This window comes from Hesperophylax consimilis, chromosome 22 (assembly GCF_061612785.1).
Source record: "Hesperophylax consimilis isolate HC1 chromosome 22, BYU_Hcon_1.0, whole genome shotgun sequence".
In the NCBI taxonomy this organism is placed as follows: Eukaryota; Metazoa; Arthropoda; class Insecta; order Trichoptera; family Limnephilidae; genus Hesperophylax; species Hesperophylax consimilis.
In genome coordinates this window covers 19,320,425-19,343,462 of record NC_142857.1, presented here as the reverse complement: position 1 = coordinate 19,343,462, position 23,038 = coordinate 19,320,425, and the positions used below count along the sequence as shown (strand labels likewise).

The 23,038-nt window shown below is 45.1% G+C and overlaps 1 protein-coding gene across 1 annotated transcript; it reads left to right on the top strand.

Moving 5' to 3' along the window:
• The first annotated feature begins 19,105 nt into the window (after positions 1–19,105).
• On the top strand, positions 19,106–22,762 carry LOC149413187 (uncharacterized). Its single transcript, XM_089645428.1, has one exon. The coding sequence runs from the start codon at positions 19,106–19,108 to the stop codon at positions 22,760–22,762; it is 3,657 nt and encodes a 1,218-aa protein (XP_089501554.1).
• Positions 22,763–23,038: the final 276 nt, after the last annotated feature.

Sequence of the window (23,038 nt, the reverse complement as noted above, 5' to 3'; positions counted from 1 at the left end):
AGATGGGTACTATATACATATTTATATGATTCAATCATTCCCAAGTATGTGGCAACACCATGGGTGCTTAATGAGCCCATCTTGATAATTTTATGTTATCGACATATTTAAATAAATATAAAATATTATAAATTATTAAAAGCAATAATTAATCGTCTAAAATATCAATACAAATTGAATATATCTCCCCATTAAAAATAAATGCCGCCGACGGGAATTGAACCCGCACCTTCTGATGTCCGGTCAGATGCTCTGGATCACTGAGCCACGTCGGCTTATTTCCAACACGCCAAATAATTCAATATGTACTAGTACTTCAATCAACAATTACTTCTTATTCTTCTAAATTCTAATTATTATAATTTTTTTTTACTTGCAAACAACCAACTCATTTTTATTTTCAATTTGTATTGATGTTTCAGGCGACTAATTATTGCTTATAATAATTTGTTATCCTTTGTGCTATGCATAAAACCTTGTCTTATAAACATTACCTTATTATTAAATACTATAGTTTTTCAAGCCCAGCTGGGATTTTACATGTTTTTTTTTTTTACAAATAACATCTAAACGAGAATTTCAAGGTAAAAATAGTTTTTACAATGCGAAATGGAAAAATAGTTGATTAGGAATAATACAGTAAATAATTTGTCGAAACATAGCTAGGCAGTTTGTTGTTCTGATTGCCGATATAAATTCTACTAAAATCTGTTTTTATTTAGTGATTGATGCATTAAAAATGACAATATATAATATTTATCATTCGCAGAATCTACTTTACGATATAGAATAACCACATGGGACACTCTAGAAAAACTAATTTAAATTTCCTACAATTAGTACAAAATTCTATGATTAAATTACTAGTTCCAAAACAAATAGGTGAAACATATTATTATTGTATCGGAACTTTACTGTCTTGCCGATACAGGCCTTATTATGACACAGAATATGGATTCTGCATATATCTGACTCCGAATATAAGAGGAAAGTAGAACATGAACACAATACTAGGTTCACAAAAAATGAAGGAATGCTTGTACCAAAATATAACAATAAATACGGACGGCGAACCCTGGAATACAACGTGCCGAAAATATTCAACATTAATATTTATTCGAATTAAGAGATTCAGATATATCCTAAAAATATGTCTACTAATCAGAGATACTCTGTATTAGTAGTACCTACTATTGATTATGGCAGTGGTTAGTGATAAATATTATGTAAAAGTTGTATTATAATTAGTAATGATATTATGTAAATATTGTTATTGAACATGAACATCCTGTTGACAAACTGCTTAATTGCGGTTTAATGGATCGTACTTTGAAGAACAATAAAAAAACAAAATCCTTATTAATACTATCCAAATGCTGTATATTGCGAACGGGAGTGTACAAATGCGATTCCGTGTTGGAGTTATACGCAATAATACGGTAATTGTGAAATCTAGTATATTAGGAGAGCCAATGAAATCAATAAATTTTAATTGTGAGTTGTGGTCTTGGTGGAGACATAAGAATCTTATTAGAAGAGGTATCATTGTATTATTTTTGAGATTAACTTAATGTTTATTTACCTTCTAGTGCATAATCTGTATTATTTGGAACTTAGATAAAGTTTGCACGAAACTAATTGTGTATATTTTTTAAATTTAAAAATAAAACAATACAGTATTGGGAGACAACCATTGAGACAAACCGGTTAAAATATCTTTCACCATCTCCCTCATTTCAGCTCGAACCGAATTGTCAAGTAATGATCGTACTGTCCATGAATTAAAATCCATTATTAATACAAATTCTTGTACCCTTTCGTTTGTAAAAAAACCCTTTCGCGAGCATTCGTACGAAATGGCTAACAATTATTATCAAATAATAACTTTCAAAGTCGGTCTGAAATTATTTTATTTGCTAGCCTTAATTAAATTGAAAAAAAAAATCCGGCAAAAATCACAAGATGGTATCCGAAACCCTTTGATAATGGCAAAAAAGTTTTGTATAAATAATAATTCCGAAGCAAATTTGTCATTTGGAAATGTCACCGAGTTCACCACCCCAACCCCACTAACGGTCTCCCGCCCTCCGGGGTAAAAAAATATAATTAAAGACAAACAATCCATTTGTAGGCGCCCTTCCAAGAATCGGGAAATATGTTTCTCTACGATTAATAATTAAAAAATAATAAGAAAAAATGATGTCGTAAAATACAACCCCTTCTCTTTGTAAACCCTTCCATTCTTGTAGGGGGTAGTCTATAGTCTGTAGCCACCCCAAATATCATAACTCACCCCCATTATGCTATTTGATTTTGCATGAATTTCTATTTTTAATAATTGCTCAACAGTCTCATTTTTAGAGACGTTTGTTATTTATTTAACTGGTCAGTACATAAAACTAAATTCATTTTTAATATCTCAAATTCCTCCATGACAAATTTAACTTAAAGCTGATGTGTTTTTTTACTAATAAGATTACCACATCGTAAATCCAATGGTTACATGTCAGCTCAAGCTAGAAAACGAGTGTAGCAAAAGTGTCTCAAATTTTTTATTTAACTAGGTACTTAATACAATTCTATTCTGAGTGGTCAGAATAACACAATTCAACTTCTTCCAAGCTATACGAATTTTTTTTTGTCAAAGCCTTTTATTATAATATTTTTTCTTAAAAGACTTAAGAATTTAAAAAATATATATTCTCTATAAGAATTAAAAAGTAAGGCTAGTTAACGTTTAGAGAGGCTCCATTGGGTTAGGTTAGGTTATGAATGCGGTCGAAAGGCAAAATATGTAAATTTATTAATTTTTTACTTTAATTTTAAATAACAAGTGTGATGAAATTCCTAAAAATTATTTATTTAATTATTAAAGACAATATTAGAGATTCATAAAAAGATAGGGTCACGTCTAGGACTTGAATCCAGGATCCTCGCCTTGTCGGGGCGCTGCTATCTAATTTTCTACCACAATTACATGACAGAGAGCACCCCTTATACCTCGGGCCCCAAGTCGACTTTTCAAACTATTCTTGCAGACGTTTTGCCACTTTTGTGCCTACTATGGTATCACATCTAATCAAAGACCAAACATCAAACATTTTTCATACAAATACATTGGTGAATTCTATACAAAACAAGTATAAGTCGGTACAAAGAGTCGATAAATAGACACACAGACTCACAATGGTGGCCATTTTTATTTAACCCTTTCCCATTGTGAGCGGCGAATAATGAGAAAATAAATTATTTAAAATTGGAGTTTGCCAAAGGGGGTGGATAGGGGGTCAGTGGAAGGGGGAGGATTCCAAAGAAAAAAGGGAACTGAAAAAAAGTGAAGATCGCTTTAGGTGACACAGGGACGGACTGGGCAATAACTGAAGGGCGTTTTATATTCGACATGATAAATAAAAGTGTTATTTTTTCAATAAGTTTGCATCTATCTATTGACCACCACAATATTGCTTTGTTAAAACATGATAAATATACAAATAATGATAGCAAAACTAATTTGCAAAATTAACGGAAAAAATCTCTTTGGTCTCGGAAGTAAAAATTGTTTATGGTGATTTTGGTAAATAATAATGATATTTTCCTTGTGATTTGAACGACACAGTCAATTAAAACACAATTGAGTTTCTCTGTAAGGAAAGCAGAAGTTTATTTTGTTAATCTCACAAGATTTACATAAAGAAAAGAATTCAGTAACAAAACATTACCTGTAAGGAAAGAAATGACATTTAATGTTATTAATTGTTATGTCAATTCCTTACTCCCAATCACGATAGCAATTCCAAATTATTGAAATTATTCCCATCAATCTGCCTTGTCACAACCCATAGATTATTTTTACTATGTCTTAAACCATAGATTACGAAATATCGAGTCGACTGTGTAGGTACTGTGGCGAACATCCAGCCAGAGACAGTCCACGACACACACAGCCACAATGACGAGACAATCTCGGCATTGCCTTGAATTAAAGAAAATTATATTTTTCTTTACATACACATAAACGGCACACGGTCAATAAAGATTTAAAAAAAAAAACACTTTGTATCAGAAGAAAAAAAACAATTTATAATGCATTTAATAGCTATTTCATTAGAATTTAATTGTTTGTTTTACTTAATTAGGGGGGAGGTCATTTTTATTTTGTTTTTAACTTCTCATATTAAACCCAAATCACGAACCTAAGTTCTAGATATAGGTTCTTAGTTTGTGTTTCGCAAAAAAAAAGTTTTAAAAATTACACAGCCTAAAACGCTTTTAATATTATAATGTAAAAAAAATTATCCGTATGTTTAACGAAATAGCTATTAAAATGCAGTTTCGAAAAAGTTTTCAGAAATTGTTCTCATTGTTACCCAACTGCTACGAAGTGCCTCGGGTGTCTGTATCTATATTTATTATTATTTTACATATAATCAAGTATTGTCATCCTCTACACATTATTACATATCATGTCGGTACTTTTCTTTCTTTTTAATTTGACATAAGTACTATTGTAAGGTGTAAATATCATTATTTCTCAAGAATCTTCAATCCGATGAACAAATAACGCATATTTTATGATTTTATTAAGATTTATTTTTTAATTCTTATGCATTAAAGATAAATATTGAGGTTTTCTTAACTTATTATTTTTTCATATTACCTGCATTAATCCTAGTGGATTTAAAAAAAACAAAATAAATATCAAGATTCAGTTCCACCCTGTTGATGCGGAGCAAATATCACAAGGGGCCTAACAGCGGAGAAGTGAAAGAAAAAATAAAATAAAAGACAAATAAATTAATATTCCGTCATTCTTAGAAATGGAAAATTACAATTGGGCGCAGAATAAACCCCCACCGCACCTACCTACCCCCCACCCACATTGAACCCCTTTCTCAGCTCTTGGCGGGGGTAAGCAGAGAGTAGGAGATTTCCTGCTTCACTGTTTTTTATAGCCATTTTATGGATTGCTTGTTTTTAATAACGATATAATGTCTACGTTGACTTGAACTTTGAATTGAACGAATCTGCCAAATTTCGTTAAGTATTTGATATGTTTTATGTTATTTTTGGATGGCGGCCAGAGATTACAATTTTGAAATAATCTTTATGTCCTGCTAATATAAATCTCCGTTGTTACTTATATTTTTGCTAACATGCGACATCTATGAGAAAAGGCGGAGGTATTTTTATTTATTTTTAGTGTTAATACCATACAAATGTCCCAACCGTCTGGAGCCAGTGAGACTATGACATCCCCATGTGGAGTATATTGTGAGGCTGAAGGTAGTAGGGAGGGAGAGGAGATGGACAAGAGGAAGGTAAAGTAATACCTGGCTATTTAGATATGGTCACCAAACACGGCTAAAGAAATTTCAAGCAACGTTTCAATTCTGAATGGTTCTCTTACACCAGGGCGATACTGAGAAAACGTCAACTCTGCAACGCGCCACAAGTACACTATATATTATTTTAAATAATACATTGTGAAATAACACAAATTCATCAAATTAAATTTAATTTTGAACCTGAGTTATCAAATGATATTTTATTTTTATTAGTTGAAGAAATATGCACATATTGTATTCTTACTACATAATAATAATAAAGCTATTATCATGTATATAATATCAATATAACAGCAATAATACCTTATCGAAAAAAAATCCACATTACTGTACATTATAATTTTGTTCAATTATCAAATTGAACAGAATTAAAAAAAGATATTGATTCGATTCTATGTTTTCAGGCTATCGGGAAGGAGATTGTAAATGGGTATACCCTCATGGCCTATGCTTCACTCTAAGTCTTTACTGTATTTGTTGTCTTGTACAGTATTTCTTGTACTTGTGGCGTTTTTATAAACATCCAAGCAGATACCCAAAACAAACAAATTTCTTCTAAAAATAACGTATTATTAGCAAATATTATTATCAAAGTATACAATTGCCGACCATAAAACATAAGGCACTTAAATGATTCCATCAAATTTAATGCATCATTAAAACATAATTCCGAGTACCTACTGAACAAATGTTACAGTATCTTCCTCAGCGAGTTCTGTGGTACTTATCACAAACACAACAAATTAATAATAGAAGTCCCATATTTCGTAGCCCTTTTCTTGGGCTTATTATATGCTGTGATGTACAATTGAGTTGTAGTGTATTTATTAGCCTTCCATTGATATACATGGTGTAACTCTAAGTTACCAGCTTAGGCACGGAGGCTCCATCGATGTCAGTGTCAAGTTAGCCTCACAAAACCTGGGTGTTCTGTGCATGGCCCGCAGATACTTTAATAGGTACATAATTGCTGACCCTGTATAAATTGCAAGTGCGCCCCACTGTTGAATTTGACAGCCACCTCTGGTCTGAAGCCCCAACATCTGAAAAAACCCATATCTTAACAAGCGGATTGCAATCTTCAGAGTACAGCCGTTAGGTATGTATGCTGTCTTTGTTCTACCGGTATTATAATGGAAGATGCTCCAAGGAACTAGCGTCATTGATATCTTTGGCATCGGTGCATTATCGGGAAATAAGATAAACGTGCGCTTAACATGTGTACACGGTTGATATTGATCACATAAGAACAGGTCCTACTAAAATATTTAACAGTTTCTTCAAAAAAACAACAAACGATTCAACTCAACGCAAATCTAGCAGGTTTATTTAAGCAAGCCCTACAGTTTAACAACGGCGTATGTTAACAATAGTACTTAGCTCCTAATCCTTGAATGCCAGTCTTATAAGGGAGGCTCTCCCCCTACACCCTTATAGACACTTGTCCAAACTAAATCGCAACCCTTTTTAATTTTTTTTCTTTCCTTGTTAATATGTTTGGTTGCATTTGAGAACAGTGGCGGAAGTACTTGACTGTTTTCTTTTTTATTTTAACTAGTGTATGACGTTCTTGTATAAATCGTTGTTTTGAAAACGGTCTGCACAATTCCCATAGATTATGCACATTATGTTATCTCCCATTACGTCATACCATATTCTCTTTGACTGCAAGCCAGTATTTTAGTGAAGTGCATATGGTAGTTATTCATTGGGTATATGACAATGTCTCTTATTCTACCACGAAAATCCTCAGATATCTGAACCTTCTTCCCATAAGACAGAATGCAGTCAGTTATTCTTTACGTTGTCCCCAATGCTTTCCACTACCAACCTTTCCACCTGCTCATCTCTTTCAGGTGAGAGTGTCTTATTGCTAGTTGACAGTCCTGCTTATTTTTTAGGGATTATTTTATCTAATTAAGTACTTATGTTTCTCCAGAAGGCTGTTGCGGAAGACATAGTGATTTTTGCGGAGTTCATATTATATGACTGAGTTTCTTATTTTAATGTCATTCAGGACAAAATAAATTATTCGAATAGAATGGTGACAAAGTAGTGAAGATCCCTCGTCAAAAATCAACCCTTTATTTAAAAAAAATGTAAGTAATAAAAAGAACCTGCTTTAATCCTTGGACAGATAAGGCGTCAGGAGTCCCCCAGAGCCTTTAGGGGGGTGAGGGGTGGCTCCAATAAAGGGGTGTTGGGTGGACTTTAAGCCTCAATAAATACGATTACGCACTCGTGTTACATTAATAACCCCGATAGGAAGGAAGGGGTTAAACTCCCATTGAAGATAAGGGAGGTTTTGGAAGGAATGGTAAAAAGAATTCAACGTTAGGACTCATGAATTATTACTGTAGCTACAATGGTTTATGTATATTTTGGTAGCAACACATTTTATTAATAAAGGAGGAAAATTATTGGATTCAACTGAAAAAATGCTGGTTAAGTAATGCTTGTTTATTCTTGGGGGTAAGTGATAGCTACGATATACACCTGTGTATCACACGTCTTCGTTGCGAAAGGGTTTTTTTATGAATACCCATACAAGAGATGTTAACTCTGTATCATCAATGTATTTATTGTTGTATAGCTTTAATCTGTTTTTATTTATCTAATGATAGAAGCATAAGAAAAATGCGATGGAACTATTAACTGTGTGAATTTTTCACGTCAGTTATCCCTAATTATGCGGTGAAGTATCCATAAGCTCGCAGTATCTTGGAACATAGTTCCATTATTTAGCCCCCTTCCGGACAAAACCATATCCAAAAAATAGAAAAAGTACAAAAGAGGGTTTATGCGTTACTTGTACATGAGGTAATGTATATACTATCCATTCCTGTATCCATTCTTGTTCTTAACAAGAATACTTGATGTTGACACCTTAAGGAACATGGCGAAAAATAATCTGGAACTATACTAAATCCGCCTATGTTGAAAGAGGTTAACTCATATGTGCTAACAAGTATACTCATAGAAGATCGCGGAAGGCGCCAATCAATAAATCTAAACATCTAATGCATTTTACAAACCATACTGCACACAAATACTAACAAAATTACAAATTTTTACAATTTATTATAATACGAAATACCCAATTCATATTTTTATACATAATTCTCCAACACATATAGTACTACACTTATTTTTCTATTTTTATATTACTCATTTTTTTACTTCTATTTTTTCTTATTATTTTTAAATATTTTTTACTAAACATTCAGTTTATATATAAAATGTTAATTACCAGCCTCAGAACAGACTATGTCTAGTGAGGAGGGTAATGAAAAAAAAAATTGAAAAAAAAAAAGCCCGGGTTGTCGGCACTGAAACTGAATAGAGCGACTCAATTGCAACGATTCTGCACTGACCATCAACATTTTAACGTCTCTTGGCAATTGTCTTTTGACACACGTCACAAAATAGTAAAACTGCCCAGCGATCTTTTTATACTTACATGTACCTCAAATTATTTGCATCAATCCAAAGTTGATTTTTTCTGCAGACATGGAACCATGAAATCCAAATATAGTAATGTAAAAGATACTGTAAAAACATTACTTCATGTTTATACTATAATATAATTTAAGTATGCGTAAGATTATTGTACATCTCCACATGATAATGGCGAGAACTGAATAAATCAATTTATTAGAACTATCAAGAAATCAACCCTGGAGCAAAACACAAAAAACTTATTTCAACCTAACAGATATTAAAAAATATGAAAAGGAAATATTTTTAATAAAACACTTTTAAATAATAATAATCTAAATGTTTCAAAGCCAATAGCTTCTTCGTCAGGATAGTGAAAATTAACGAATTTAAAAATAGACAAATAAGTACATATAGAAAAAAAAAATAATTGGAAGACTGAACTGATTAGTTAGTTAAATTCGAAATGTACTTATTTATCTTAACTTATATATTTTTAAATTCGTTAATTTTCATTGTCCTGACGAAGAAGCTATTAGCTTTCAAACATGTAAATAATTATTAATAAAGGTGTATTCAAAGTATTTCATTTTCATATAGTTAAAATGATGTCATAAAGTAATTTTGCAATTATTGAAAAAGAGATATTAAAGAGACCATTTTTTAATCGTTGAAGGAAAACTGTTGAAAATGCAACAATCCGGACTAAATCCACCAATGTACCTGCCAATTTTGCCTTCCCCATAATTGCCACTGAACAAAGTCCAGACAGGTTTGTGTTCAGGGATGGTGGACGGACATTAGAAGGAAAAAATAAATTACAAGGGAAGTTTTTAATCCGCAAGCCTTAACACCCCCGCCCTTTGTTTGCAGTGCGTTATTTAAGGATTATTTATTTGGAGAGGTTGGGGAGGAAGGATCATTTTTTACAGTAATAGATTGGACGTGCAAACACGTCCACGTTTCTGAGATCCTTTAATGGTTTATTTTGTTAATTTTGGAGATTCTAGTGTATCATCTCAACTAAATCAACATAATTGGTGTATACATAAACCTTAGAAAGTCCTGATTGTCTCCAGAAAATACATCTACCCCTTTCCAGTCTCCAAACAAGTCTGCATTTTAGCGATCTTGGAGTGTATTTTTTGTTAATAGATTTAGTTAAGAGATTCTTGTCTATCATCTCAACTAAAATTAACCAACATCATTGATGAAAAACCTAAACCTTGGTGTACCGGACGTACCTCCACCGACTTAAATTAATTTTAATAAATCTGAATTTACGCAGAGGCAGTTCCTTTACAAACTCACCTCTGCGCATATTCGAATTTAGGCAACAAAATTCTCTCTATAAAAATCTGTAATCTTATCTGCACTTGTGTAAAACTATAAATCTTATCTGCTGATTAATAAATAAAACCACGGGGTCAAGCAGTCATCATTATAGACAAAAAACAAAGGCTTGACCCCCCAACACCCTCTTATAAATTAAATACCTATCATCTGTACAAAACATGGAAGATTTGCATGAAATTTTGAAATTGTGCAAACGCAGTTTCCTTTACAAAACTTGCCGTTTGCACAAAATTGAATATTGTGCAAATCTTCCCCTTTTAAATATAATATATGTTTCTCTCTTTAATATGTAAATTTGCACAAATTAAATATTGTGCAAAGCTGCCTTGTAAAAATATTTTCTCTCTGTAATATGTGCAAACTCACAAAATGTAATTGAATAAAAATGACACGGGCAAAGTGGTTTGAAGAACAGTCAGGACCTAGTCAAAATCGTCCCCTTCCAAGTTACGCAACAACGGCGCTCTCTCCTGTGACAAATTCCGGGAACCCAAAAATAATTCTCGGAATTTGTCGCTAACAAAGGGAGAGCTAGGCCCGTTGGTCCTTTAAAAGGCGGACAACTTGTGCAATTCGGCAGAGAGCCAGCAACGATCGGACCATCAACATCTCTCCTGGACTGCCCTGACTGCCTTCTTCAAGCCTCTCCTGCCCTGGACCTTCACTGCAACCTGGCCTTCTTCTTTCTCCCGGCTCGCTGGTGTTCATCAAGAAGAAACTTTCACAATAGTCGAAGCGTCCCTAGTCAGGGCGCAGGTTCCCCCCTACCTTCCTCCCCCCTACCTTCCTCCCCCCTGCCTTATACCTTTCTCCCACATTTTCCCCATTTCTCCCTTTTCCCTATATTTTTCCCCATTTTTCCCCACATTTTCCCCATTCCTATTTTTTCCCCATTTTTTCCTTTTCCCCAATATTTTTCCCCATTTTTTTCCATTTTTCAACATTTTCCCTACTTTTTCCCGACCTTCCCTTCCAAGGCGTCGAAGCGGCCAGCCGGCCACTCCCGCTATATCGTCTGTGCGGCCGGCGACTACAGTGCCGTCCCGTACATGGTCCTTCGAGCCGCGATCGCCTCTTCACGCCTTCACTCCTTCACGCCTTCCAGTGACGTCCCAAGATGCCGTCCCTGCGGAGTGGCCGCGAGGCTTCAGCCTCCACCCCAGATTCACAACCCGACGTGGAGCTGGTGACAGGCCCTCACCCCGCCGGCCCTGCCGGCCCTCACCCTGCCGGTCCTCACCCTGCCGGCCCTGCCGGCCCTGACCCTGCCGGACCTGCCGCCCCACGCGCTGCCAGCCCTGCTGACACTCACTTTGCCGGCCCTGACAGCGCACCGTCCTCCGATGCAGAGGAGGATTCAATCACAACAGAGGACACGGTCAGGCAGCTCCGGAAGGCGAACCGGACAATGAGCAGGCAGCTCGCTGTGCTGCTCGCAGCCCTCCCCACCGCGACGCAGTACCTGCCAGGGGCGGACCCCCCTGGCACCCACCTGGGCGCCTACCCTGGTGCGGCCCCTGGTGCGCATCCTGCCGCCTACCCTGGTGCGCACCCTGCCGCCTACCCTGGTGCGCACCCTGCCGCCTACCCTGGTGCGGCCCCTGGTGCGCACCCTGCCGCCTACCCTGGTGCGGCCCCTGGTGCGCATCCTGCCGCCTATCCTGGTGCGGCCCCTGGTGCGCACCCTGCCGCCTACCCTGGTGCGGCCCCTGGTGCGCATCCTGCCGCCTACCCTGGTGCGGCCCCTGGTGCGCACCCTGCCGCCTACCCTGGTGCGGCCCCTGGTGCGCACCCTGCCGCCTACCCTGGTGCGCCCCCTGGTGCGCACCCTGCCGCCTACCCTGGCGGGCCCCCTGCTGCGCCCGCTGCTGCGCATCCTGGCGCCTGCCCTGGCGAGCACCCTGGCGCAGCCCCTGGTGCGCACCCTGCCGCCTACCCTGGTGCGGCCCCTGGTGCGCACCCTGCCGCCTACCCTGGCGGGCCCCCTGCTGCGCCCGCTGCTGCGCATCCTGGCGCCTGCCCTGGCGAGCACCCCGGCGCGCCCCCTGGTGCGCATCCCGCTGCCTACCCTGCTGAGCACCCTGGCGCAGCCCCTGGTGCGCACCCTGCCGCCTACCCTGGTGCGGCCCCTGGTGCGCACCCTGCCGCCTACCCTGGCGGGCCCCCTGCTGCGCCCGCTGCTGCGCATCCTGGCGCCTGCCCTGGCGAGCACCCCGGCGCGCCCCCTGGTGCGCATCCCGCTGCCTACCCTGCTGAGCGCCCTGGCGGACCCCCTGCTGCGCCCGCTGCTGCACATCCTGGTGCCTGCCCTGGCGAGCACCCTGGCGCGCCCCCTGGTGCTCATCCCGCCGCCTACCCTGCCGTGCACCCTGGCGGGCCCCCTGCTGCGCCCGCTGCTGCGCATCCTGGCGCCTACCCTGGGGGCGGGCCCCCTGCTGCGCCCGCTGCAGCGCATCCTGGTGCCTACCCTGGCGCACCACCTGCCGGTTACCCTGGCGCCTCATCTCAGAGCTTCTCGCCGCTGTTTCCCCCGCAGCCGACCGCCGATGAGACTGCCCATCACACCAGCGAGTGGGTCCGACAAGGCGCCGACCCGTTCCTGGCACAGCTGAGCACCCTGCTGGCTGACGCCATCCGCTCCACGCGTGCCCAGGACAGCCCTCGTCCCTCAGTAGAGGAGGACCTTCGGATGACCGCCCTCATTGCCCGGCAGTCCACCGCCAAGGACCTCCCCATATTCTCAGGCGACCCCCTCGAATGGCCGGCCTGGATTGCGCAGTACGAGCAATCCACCTCGACCTGCAAGCTCACGCTGAGCGAGAATCTTATACGATTGCAGCGTGCGCTTAAGGGGAAGGCGAGGGAAAACGTATACTCGCTCCTACTGAACCCGGACCGCGTGCCCGAAATCATTTCGACCCTGGAGGAGCAGTACGGCGGATCGGGTTCGATAGCGAACCTGATGCTGGACAAGGTGAGGAAGCTGCCCTTCCTGTCTGCCGAAGCCACCTTGGAGGAGATTGCTGACTTCTCCGGGACAATCCAGAACCTGGTGGCTTCCCTGCGGGACTTGAGGACGGGAGGCTACCTCACCAACCCCGCCCTGCTGGCCGACATCACTGCCAAGATGCCATGCACATTAAGGATGGCCTGGCTGCTGGAGCTGCGGATGCTGGGGCAAACAACCCAGTCCACCATCCTCCAGTTGGCAGCATTTCTGAGGGGCGTCGCCGGCGTGATCCCGGTCAGCGGGATGGTGGATCCCTTGAGATCCGGCAAAGGGCGCCGGGAACATGTGCTGGCCAACGCTGTGGCCACACCGCCAGAGGGGAAGGCCAACCGCCCACCACCACCCGTAGTGAGAACAATAAACAAAAACAAAGTGAAAAGTGCGTGCGCTCAGTGCGGTGAGCCACACAGAACCCGGGAGTGTCGCGAATTCATTGCGAAATCGCTCTCCCTCCGGTGGGAGACAGTGCGTACTAACAATCTGTGCCGCAAGTGCCTGGAGGCGCACCACTCCAGGGACTGCAAGGAGACAGTGTGGTGTGGTGTGGGTGAGTGTCGCTACCCGCATCATCGGCTGCTCCACCGGGAGACGGTCGCGGAGGTAAACCTTTGACGCCAGACAGTGGACAGCCGCGTGCTGCTAAAAATAGTGCCGGTTGTGTTGCGGGGCCCCACGGACGGGGAAGTGTCAACGTTCGCTCTTCTGGATGAGGGATCCACCATCACCCTCATCGACGCTGACACCGCAACGCAGATCGGCGCACGCGGCCCAGTCCACAGTCTGCGGCTGCACGGGGCGAAGGGGATGTGTACCTCCGACGCCCGCTCCCAACGCGTGAAGCTGACGATCCGGGGCGCTGGATTGGAGCCCGCCTTCAACATCACCGCCCACACAGTAGCTGACCTGAGCCTGCCGGAGCAGCGCGTTCCTGGAAGACGCGTCACCCCAAAACTCTTGATCGGGCATTTTTGGAGGAGGCCCACCACTTCCCCGCCCTGTTTTAGGTACTGATGGTACCCCTTCAGAGCTCTCGCAAGGACGCTAATTTTTTAAAAAACGAATCTACATTTAAAATTTCAAAACAAGACCTCCAAAATGTCCATGCATACGATGTTATTCGCAGTATGCAAGTGCTGTGTTTTAATAATTTTAGTAAGTTCTATTCTACTTGGTTAATATAATAAAAACACATTTACAAAATGTCAACAATAGGTAGAGAAGAATTAAAATAATACACAGCCACCTACAAAGAGAACAAAAAAGAAAAATGGTAAAGTATGCGCCTCTTTCTGTGGTGAAGGGGGTGTCGATACCCACTAACAGGCAGACCTAGGGAGAGAAAGCTGGGCGTTGGATTGGCTTCACGAGAATCAGGTTCCGCGCCCCTAAGCCAGGAAACCGGTTGTGTCTCGACGAGAAGTGTGAGTTGGGGTTGGGAATATCCCGAAGACCATGAGGAGAAAGCGTCGGAATACCTGGAGGCAGGGCGGAAGGTTGCCGATCCACGTTCGGCCCATCCTCAGTCCAGTTCCTGACCTCAGGGGAGGCGCTGCGAGCAGACGATGACACAGATCCCTCATCGTGATTTGATCTTGAAGTTTGATATGCACGGACGAGGTCTTCTGTCACCCCAGAGTTGGGGTACGCCGGACTGACACAAGAAAAATATAAGTTCAGTGCTACTACCAGCAAGCAGGTCACTCTATAGTAGAAAAGAAAGAACAAGATACAAAGCAGTGTATAAAAATAAAAGAAAATCTTAAAAAAATTATAAGCAGAATCAGTCTGTTACAAAATATCCAAAATAACCTGCAATAAGAGATAGAAAGTAAACATTAGATGCAAATAATAAACATTAGTATAATCAGGAACAGAAAATTTGTAGAATGCTAATTAATACAGTAAATAAACAGAAAGAAAAAGAAAAAAAAAACAGTTATAAATATGTACATGAAAACAATTGTCTCGTAGTCCATTGTGTCCAGGAGCAACACCTGGCGTTAAAGCTATCGATTTTAGTCTAGTACTCGACTCTAAGATCAGACCATCTCTCAACCCAGATCTTTGTATACTTCCTCAGACACTCGAAATTCACTTTGTTCGAGACGAGATCGGAGTTCCAAACCGGTCTCGTTGTTACTTCCAAACCGGCCAATAATTCATCTCTTGCATCCATCATAATCTCACAGTGCCACAAAATGTGCTCAGCGGTTTGATCAGAACTACCACACGCGCAGTTTGGATGTGGGGACAGGGAGAGTCTATGTAGTCTCCCCCTGAACTCACCATGTCCTGACAAAATTTGGGTCATGTGATGATCCAATTTAATGTGGGCTCCTTCCATTCTGATTTTAACTGATGGGAAGAAGGAGAAAGTCCATCTTCCCATATTCGACCTATCCCAGCGAGATTGCCACTCGTTGAGTGACAAATCACTCATTTGTCTAAGCAGTCCAGGAAGAGTCCCGACACCGCCTGGCGTAAGAGTTACGCCGAGATGGGTAGCGGGGAGTCCCCTGGTCAACTTTTTCTTCGTTAAAACCTCCCTAATTTCTAGATCGATTGGCAAAATACCGGCCAATACGGGCAAAGCGTCTGAAGCAACGGTTCTATAAGCACCGGAGAGCGCCAGCAAGGGGGTTCGCTGACCCCTCTTGAGAGCCGAGAGTATAAGCGAATTCCCCAAACGGTGCTCCCACACAGAGGCAGCATACGAGACTTGCGCCACGTATGTACCCCTATAAAGTAGTCGCAGCGCTGGGGATCGCAACCCCCACTCAGCTGTAGAGATTCTTCTCAGTTTCAAGAAGAGGGCCTGGGCCTTGCTGGAGACCTCTTTAACATGAGTTAAAAAGGAAGACGATCGATCTAGTGTTACACCAAGATATTTGACAGAGTCTGCAAATTGAATAGTGGAGGCTCCCATTCTGATGAAAGGATTTCTTCCTCTACTGAGGGTGCCTTTCATCAAGAGTCCCACGGTCTTTTGGGGGGCAAAGTTCAACTTGTTCCTCTCACCCCAACTGAGGATTGCTCGCAAACCTTCTTCAGCCTTTCTTTCCACTTCCCTTCTGCTGTCCCCCGAGACCAGATACAACTTATCATCAGCGTAGTCGACCGATGTGCATCCTTCAGGAAAGGGTAACCTGGAGGAGTCATCAAAATTTATATTCCAATATTTAGGTGCCAATATGGAGCCTTGTGGGCATCCCTTATCAACCTTACGCACTATTTTCTGATCACCATAAACGATCTCTATTGTGCGATCATTTAAGTAATCGCAGTTGATTTTAAAAAGGTCTGGTGGGCAGCCTCTATTTTTAATTTTGGTGATCAACATCGGCCACCACGCGTGATCGAAGGCACCAGTTATATCTAAGAAGATTCCAATGACATACTTCTTTGGACAGACCTTCACCCATTCAAGCGCATACATAATGGCGTGCTCGGTAGATTTCCCAGGGACGAAGCCAAATTGTCGCTCACATGCTGGTGAAAGATATTGCTGCAACCTGTTATTTATTAGTGTTTCCAAAATTTTGCTGAAAACAGGCAAAAGGGTGATTGGACGGTAGGCCTTCACGTCCGTCCTGAGTTTGTCGTTTCCCTTTGGGATAATCTTGAGCACACCTCTCTTCCATTCCGTAGGGAAAACTCCTCTACGCAGACATGTTTCCATAACCTGGAACAACTCTTCCTTGGCATGGATCCAGACGTTCTTCGCTATTATACCATTAAGACGATCGTGCCCTGGTGCCTTCTTCGGACCCAAACCCTTAATTATAACATCAATTTCAGCCTTAGTTACTTTTAGCGTTCTATCCTCACTGGCGAGGATCCTAGGTTGAAGCCGTGACAGAGCTCTTATCTGTTTGTGGTGGTCGTTTTCCCCGATTACTGAGTCTAATGGAACTAATTTATCCAACAAGGTGTTTAGTGTGCTGGTCACATCGGTACTCTCAGAGTTCCCAGAGGGATTATCCGATATGACGCTAGTCAAATACCGGTCAGAACCTTTTCCCGTTTTTTCGATTGCGCTGTGGATTTCCCACGGGTTGGCGTTACCCACTTGTTTTACCCAATTGTGCCATGCAGTTCGTTTTGCCGAGAGGATAGATAATTTGAAAGCTTTCCTGGCCCTACTGACACGAGTCTTAAGAGATGTGAGCATCTCTTGCGTGCCACCAGTCCTCTTTAGGGATCCAAGTGCCCTAAAAGCCCTCTTATAGTCCCCCTTCAGCAAAGTCAACTCACTCGACCACCACGGCGTTCTAATAGCGGTTTTTGGGTTTGATCTTCCCAAAGACCGTTCAGCAGCTGACACAACGGCTGCGTTAAAGTAATTCCCCAAATTATCCGGATCGTTTGCTGCTACGTTGTGAAATCCCCTTAGAGTGTCACGTAGAGCCTCCCCAAAGTTATCCCAATTCGCCCCTGTGGTTTTGAAGTTCCAGGAGGTTTTCGGAGCATGGGTCTTCTGGACCCCCACAGCAAAAGTAATTAATCTATGATCGGAGACAATTGCGCTATCATGGACCTTCCAGTTTGACATCCTGGTCGCAACTGATCCAGAGCAAAGAGTTAGATCTATGTTGCTCTCCCCATGTATGTTTGCGAATGTGGTTAAGTGACAGTTTTCATTTAATAGTAATAGACCTTGCGCAGCAATTAGATCCTCAACGGCGTCTGATCGTTCCGTTCTATGATTATTATCGTCAAACCACATTGGGGAGCGAGCATTAAAGTCACCTCCAATAACTATGTTACGGCCTTTAAGCGCGTTAAGGGCGCGCGTCAAGCTCAGAATGTGTGGTCCGACAGGGTTGCTATATTTAAAGTAGACTGAGATTAAAATAATCTCTATCTGGCCAAAATTAATAGATACACAGGTTTGGTATTCGTTCGACAGGCCAACCAGGAGGAGGGGGCTGATCAATGTGGTATTGACCAGGACACCCGCCCCCGGTGATCTGCCTACTTCAAGCACCGCCCCTGGATGACTTACTGGTGTTCTCCCTTGCCAGGTGTATTGCTCCTGGATGAGCATAAGGTCGATTTTCAGGTCGGACATGACCTTCAGCGCCTCGAGCGTAGCTGCCCGAGATCTCTGGAGGTTGATCTGACCTATGGTAAAGAGAGGGTTAACGGCCATAATCAGTCATTCTGACCTGAGCGTTTATGGCAGCCAACTGGGCCGGGCATTGTCTGTCACCTGTTGTGTGGTTGGACGGCTTCTTGAAACGGCTACAAGTAGCACAGACAGCCGCTTTGCCTTTGTTGGGGCAGACTTCGAAATCATGTCCAGTTGTTGCACAATGTCTGCAGATGGCGGCTTCCTGTGTACAAACCTTCGAAATATGACCATACAAATGGCATTTGAAGCATCTAGTGGCTCCAACGAAATCTCTAACCCTACAAGAATTCCAACCAAGGAAACAATGGCCACTGTCGATTAGAATTTTCCTGGCCTCGGGATGGCAGGTTAAGATCATGTTCATATACGGCCCGTCCCTCTTTCCGAAGAGCGAGACTCGTCGCATGGTCCTTATGTGATCTTCCTTGGTGAGGCTACCTTTATCTGAAATGTTATTAGTATAAATTTCCTCAAAAAGGGCCACGTCTGAGCTTGCTTCTCCTCTTGGGACGTCATACAAAACGATTTTGGGTAATCTGCCTTGGGGGGAGATCATCTTAATTCCTTGGGCGCTTAGTTTTTCTTCAGCCTTTTTGATGTTATCTAGACCTCCAAGAGAGGTGGTCTGTAAGGCCAGGCCAGCTCCCTTTATCTTACGAGTGCGCACCACTTGAAAGCCGTCCTTTTTAGGATCTAGAATTTCTGTGAGCGCTTTCTGTAGTTGTTCAGAAGTTTTACCCTCCGCGATCGAAGGGTAAAACAGCACCGTAGGTTGTTTTTGAGGTGTTGGTCGCTCTAACCCATTAAGTACAATGGTCTGTGATGCTGGGGCTCTTGATCGGGCAGGATAATGCCCACCTTATCGTGTCAAGAGAGGTCCGTGAGAATAGCACTACTAGAATAGTGTCACGGACCGCTTTGGGGTGGATCGCCCACGGAGGCTCGAGCCTCAGCAATGACGGGCCAGCTACCACACTGGCCCTCCAGTCGGAGACCGCTGCAGATGCCCGCCTGAGGGAGTTGGTAACATCCAACTTTGCCGTCGACTCCCTCGGCGTCACGTCTGCGGCGAGAGTCAATGCCATGGACACAAAGGCCATGGCATTAATGGCAGAAACCACCCGCCCCCTACCTTCTGGGCGGTGGGAAACTGGCCTCCTGTGGAGACACCCTGACGCCACACTACCCGACAACCGGCAGTGTGCGCTGAAGCGGCTCCAGTCCCTCGAGAAAAAGCTCGCAGCGGACGCAACCCTGGCAGCGGCGTACAATGATAAAATGACGCAGCTTGTCGCCAAAGGCTACGCCAGACGCCTCTCCCCCAATGAGGCGTCGCTCCCTGCCCCACGGAAGTGGTATCTTCCCCACTTCGCCGTCACCAACCCGAACAAGCCAGGGAAGATAAGGGTTGTATTCGACGCCGCCAGCCGATGCCGAGGGACGTCACTTAACGACCAACTGCTCACTGGCCCTGACCTGCTGTCCTCTCTCCTGGGGAACATCCTCCGATTCCGGGAAGGCGGTATAGCCATCGCCGCCGACATCCAGGAGATGTTCCTGAGGATCCAAATCAGGAAAGAGGACCAGTCTTCGCAACTTTACCTGTGGAGGTCGCCGGACCGGCAACAGCCGGACACCTACCAGCTGGCGTCCATGATGTTTGGGGCTACCTGCTCGCCTAGCAGTGCCCAGTACGTGCGGGACAGGGTGGCCGGTCAGTACGAGCACCAGTACCCGGCCGCCGCAGCAGCCATTCGTTCACGGTTTTACATGGACGATTACCTGGACGCAGTGGACAACCCTGACGAAGCTGCTGCCCTAGTCCGAGACGTAAGGGCCCTCCTTGCAAAGGGAGGGTTCCACCTTACGAACTGGGCCTCAAACAGCCTGGACGCCATCGCCGATGTGCCCCCCGAAGACCGCGCCACCTCCACGGTAGCTATCAGCAGCGGGAGCAGCGAGACCGAGAGGGTCCTGGGACTGGTGTGGGACCCATCTACCGACCGCTTCATCTACACTTTCCTGGAAGCGGCCAGTCTAGAGGAAGCCACCCGGCCTACAAAGCGGCAGCTCCTCTCCATCGTCATGAAGATCTTCGACCCGGTGGGCTTCGTCTCCTGCCTCACCATACGGTCGAAGATCCTACTGCAAGCCGTGTGGCGTTCGAGCGTTGGATGGGACGACCACATCACCTCGGAGCACGCTGAACGCTGGAGGGACTGGATGAGCCTGCTCCAGGAAAGCAGCGTCTCCATCCCACGTCGGTCGCTCCGACAGAGGTCAAGCAGCGTGACCCTGCACCTCTTCTGCGACGCCTCGGAGCAAGCTTGCTGTGCCGTCGCCTACTTCGTGGAGGAAGTGCAGGGCACCCTTAAAGCCACCTTCATCGCCAGCAAATGTAAGGTGGCACCTCTCAAGCCGCTATCCATACCCCGCCTTGAGCTGCAGTCCGCACTCATGGCGGCTAGATTGGCCAGAACCATCCGGTTGGAGAGCCAAGCGAAGATAGCGTCAACCATCTTCTGGACGGACTCGACCACAGTGCTGTGCTGGTTACGCACCGATCCACGCACATACTCTGCGTTCGTGTCCAACAGGTTGGGCGAAATAGATGAACTCACCTCCATAGCCAATTGGAGGTGGGTTCCCACCAAGCAGAACCCGGCCGACATCGGCACACGGGACTTGGAGCTGCCCGACCTGTCACTCCAAGGAAGATGGTTCAACGGCCCCGCCTTCCTCACCACACCGGAGAGCGACTGGCCAAAGGAGCGCACCCTCACAAAGCCAGACGACCAGACCCTCGAGACCCGGCCCCGACACTACGTCGGGCACATCACCACAGCCGGAGAGGCCCTACCTCTGGTCGAGAGGTTCTCGTCATGGCACCGGCTGATCCGGGCTACAGCGTGGGTGCTACGCTTCATCAGGCGCTGTCGGACGGGCCCAAGCCGACCCCCTGAAGGCTCCTTACGAGCAGACGAGCTGACGGAGGCTGAGCGCAGATGGGTGAGAAGGTCCCAAGAAGACGCCTTCTCCACTGACCTGCACACCATTCGTCGCAGCCAGGCGCTACCTGCCGCCAGTCGTCTCGTCAGTTTGGCCCCCTTCCTCGGACCTGATGACGTTTTGCGGATGGGCTCACGGCTGAGGGAGCTCACTGGAAGCACGAGCGTGGCGAAGACCCCCGTGATCTTGGATGGCTCCGATCCGTACGCCCGACTGCTGATCCGCCACTACCATGAAAAGGCGGACCATCCAAGCACGGAGAAAACTGTGGCCGAGATCCGGTGCAGCTTCTTCATCCTGCGCCTCCGTACCATCAGCAGAAAAATTAGCCATGAATGTCCCACCTGCCGCTTACGACGGAGCAAGCCCTCTCCTCCACTGATGGGGGTTCTCCCGCCGACCCGCCTGGCTCACCACGTCCGCCCCTTTACACACTGCGGACTGGACTACTTCGGGCCAATGGAGGTCACCGTCGGCAGACATCGGGAGAAGCGCTATGGAGCCCTATTTACCTGCCTCTCCACCCGCGCCATCCATCTGGAGCTAGCGGTCTCGCTGTCTGCCGACTCGGCCATTATGGCCCTACAACGGATGACCGCCCGAAGAGGTCAGCCCAAGGTGTTGTACTCAGACAACGGGACAAACTTCCGTGGTGCGGACGCGGAAATTCGAGATGCCACGGCAGCCCTGCAGCAGGATGACAGGATGACGGACGCCATGGCTACTAAGGGCATCGAGTGGCGCTTCATCACCCCCCTAAGTCCCCACATGGGGGGAGCCTGGGAAAGGTTGGTGCGCTCGGTAAAACGAGCCCTGAGCGCCACCTTAAAGGAGAGGGCGCCAAGGGAGGAAACCCTGCGCACAGCGTTGGCAGAGGCTGAGTTTGTGGTCAACAATCGGCCACTAACTCATGTCTCTGTCGACCCGCGGGACGAAGGGCCCCTCACCCCGAATCATTTCCTCATGGGGTCTGCCGGGAACCGCCCACATCTGTCACTCTACGACAGCAAGGAGGAGGAGGTATGTCTCCGTCGCCAGTGGCGTATCAGCCAACAGCTCGCCGATATGTTCTGGAGGCGGTGGCTCCGTGAGTACCTCCCCACCCTGGGCGCCCGACAGAAGTGGCACCACCCGACTGACCCCCTCAAAGCTGGTGACTTGGTGGTCATCTTAGACCCCGCGCTGCCACGCAACAGCTGGCCGCGCGGACGTATCGTTGAGGCCATCCCAGCTGCCGACGGCCAAGTGAGGACAGCCCGGGTCCAAACAGCCACAGGAACGTACACCCGCCCTGCTGTCAAACTCGCCCTCATCCTCCCCGCACCAGCACCAGCGCCCGCACCGGCACCAGCACCAGCGCCGCCCTCTACAGCACCCGGACCACGGATGCCGCATGGGAGCCACAACCCCCAGCGGCCCAGGGGAACCGGACGTCGAGGACGCCGCCGACCTACACGTCCGGACCGCTAGGCGCAGCCGTGACTGCACCGGGGGGAGAATTGTACCGGACGTACCTCCACCGACTTAAATTAATTTTAATAAATCTGAATTTACGCAGAGGCAGTTCCTTTACAAACTCACCTCTGCGCATATTCGAATTTAGGCAACAAAATTCTCTCTATAAAAATCTGTAATCTTATCTGCACTTGTGTAAAACTATAAATCTTATCTGCTGATTAATAAATAAAACCACGGGGTCAAGCAGTCATCATTATAGACAAAAAACAAAGGCTTGACCCCCCAACA

Coding starts and splice junctions, on each gene's coding strand:
- LOC149413187 (XM_089645428.1), top strand. CDS start 19,106: ATGCTGGGGCTCTTGATCGGGCAGGATAATGCCCACCTTATCGTGTCA.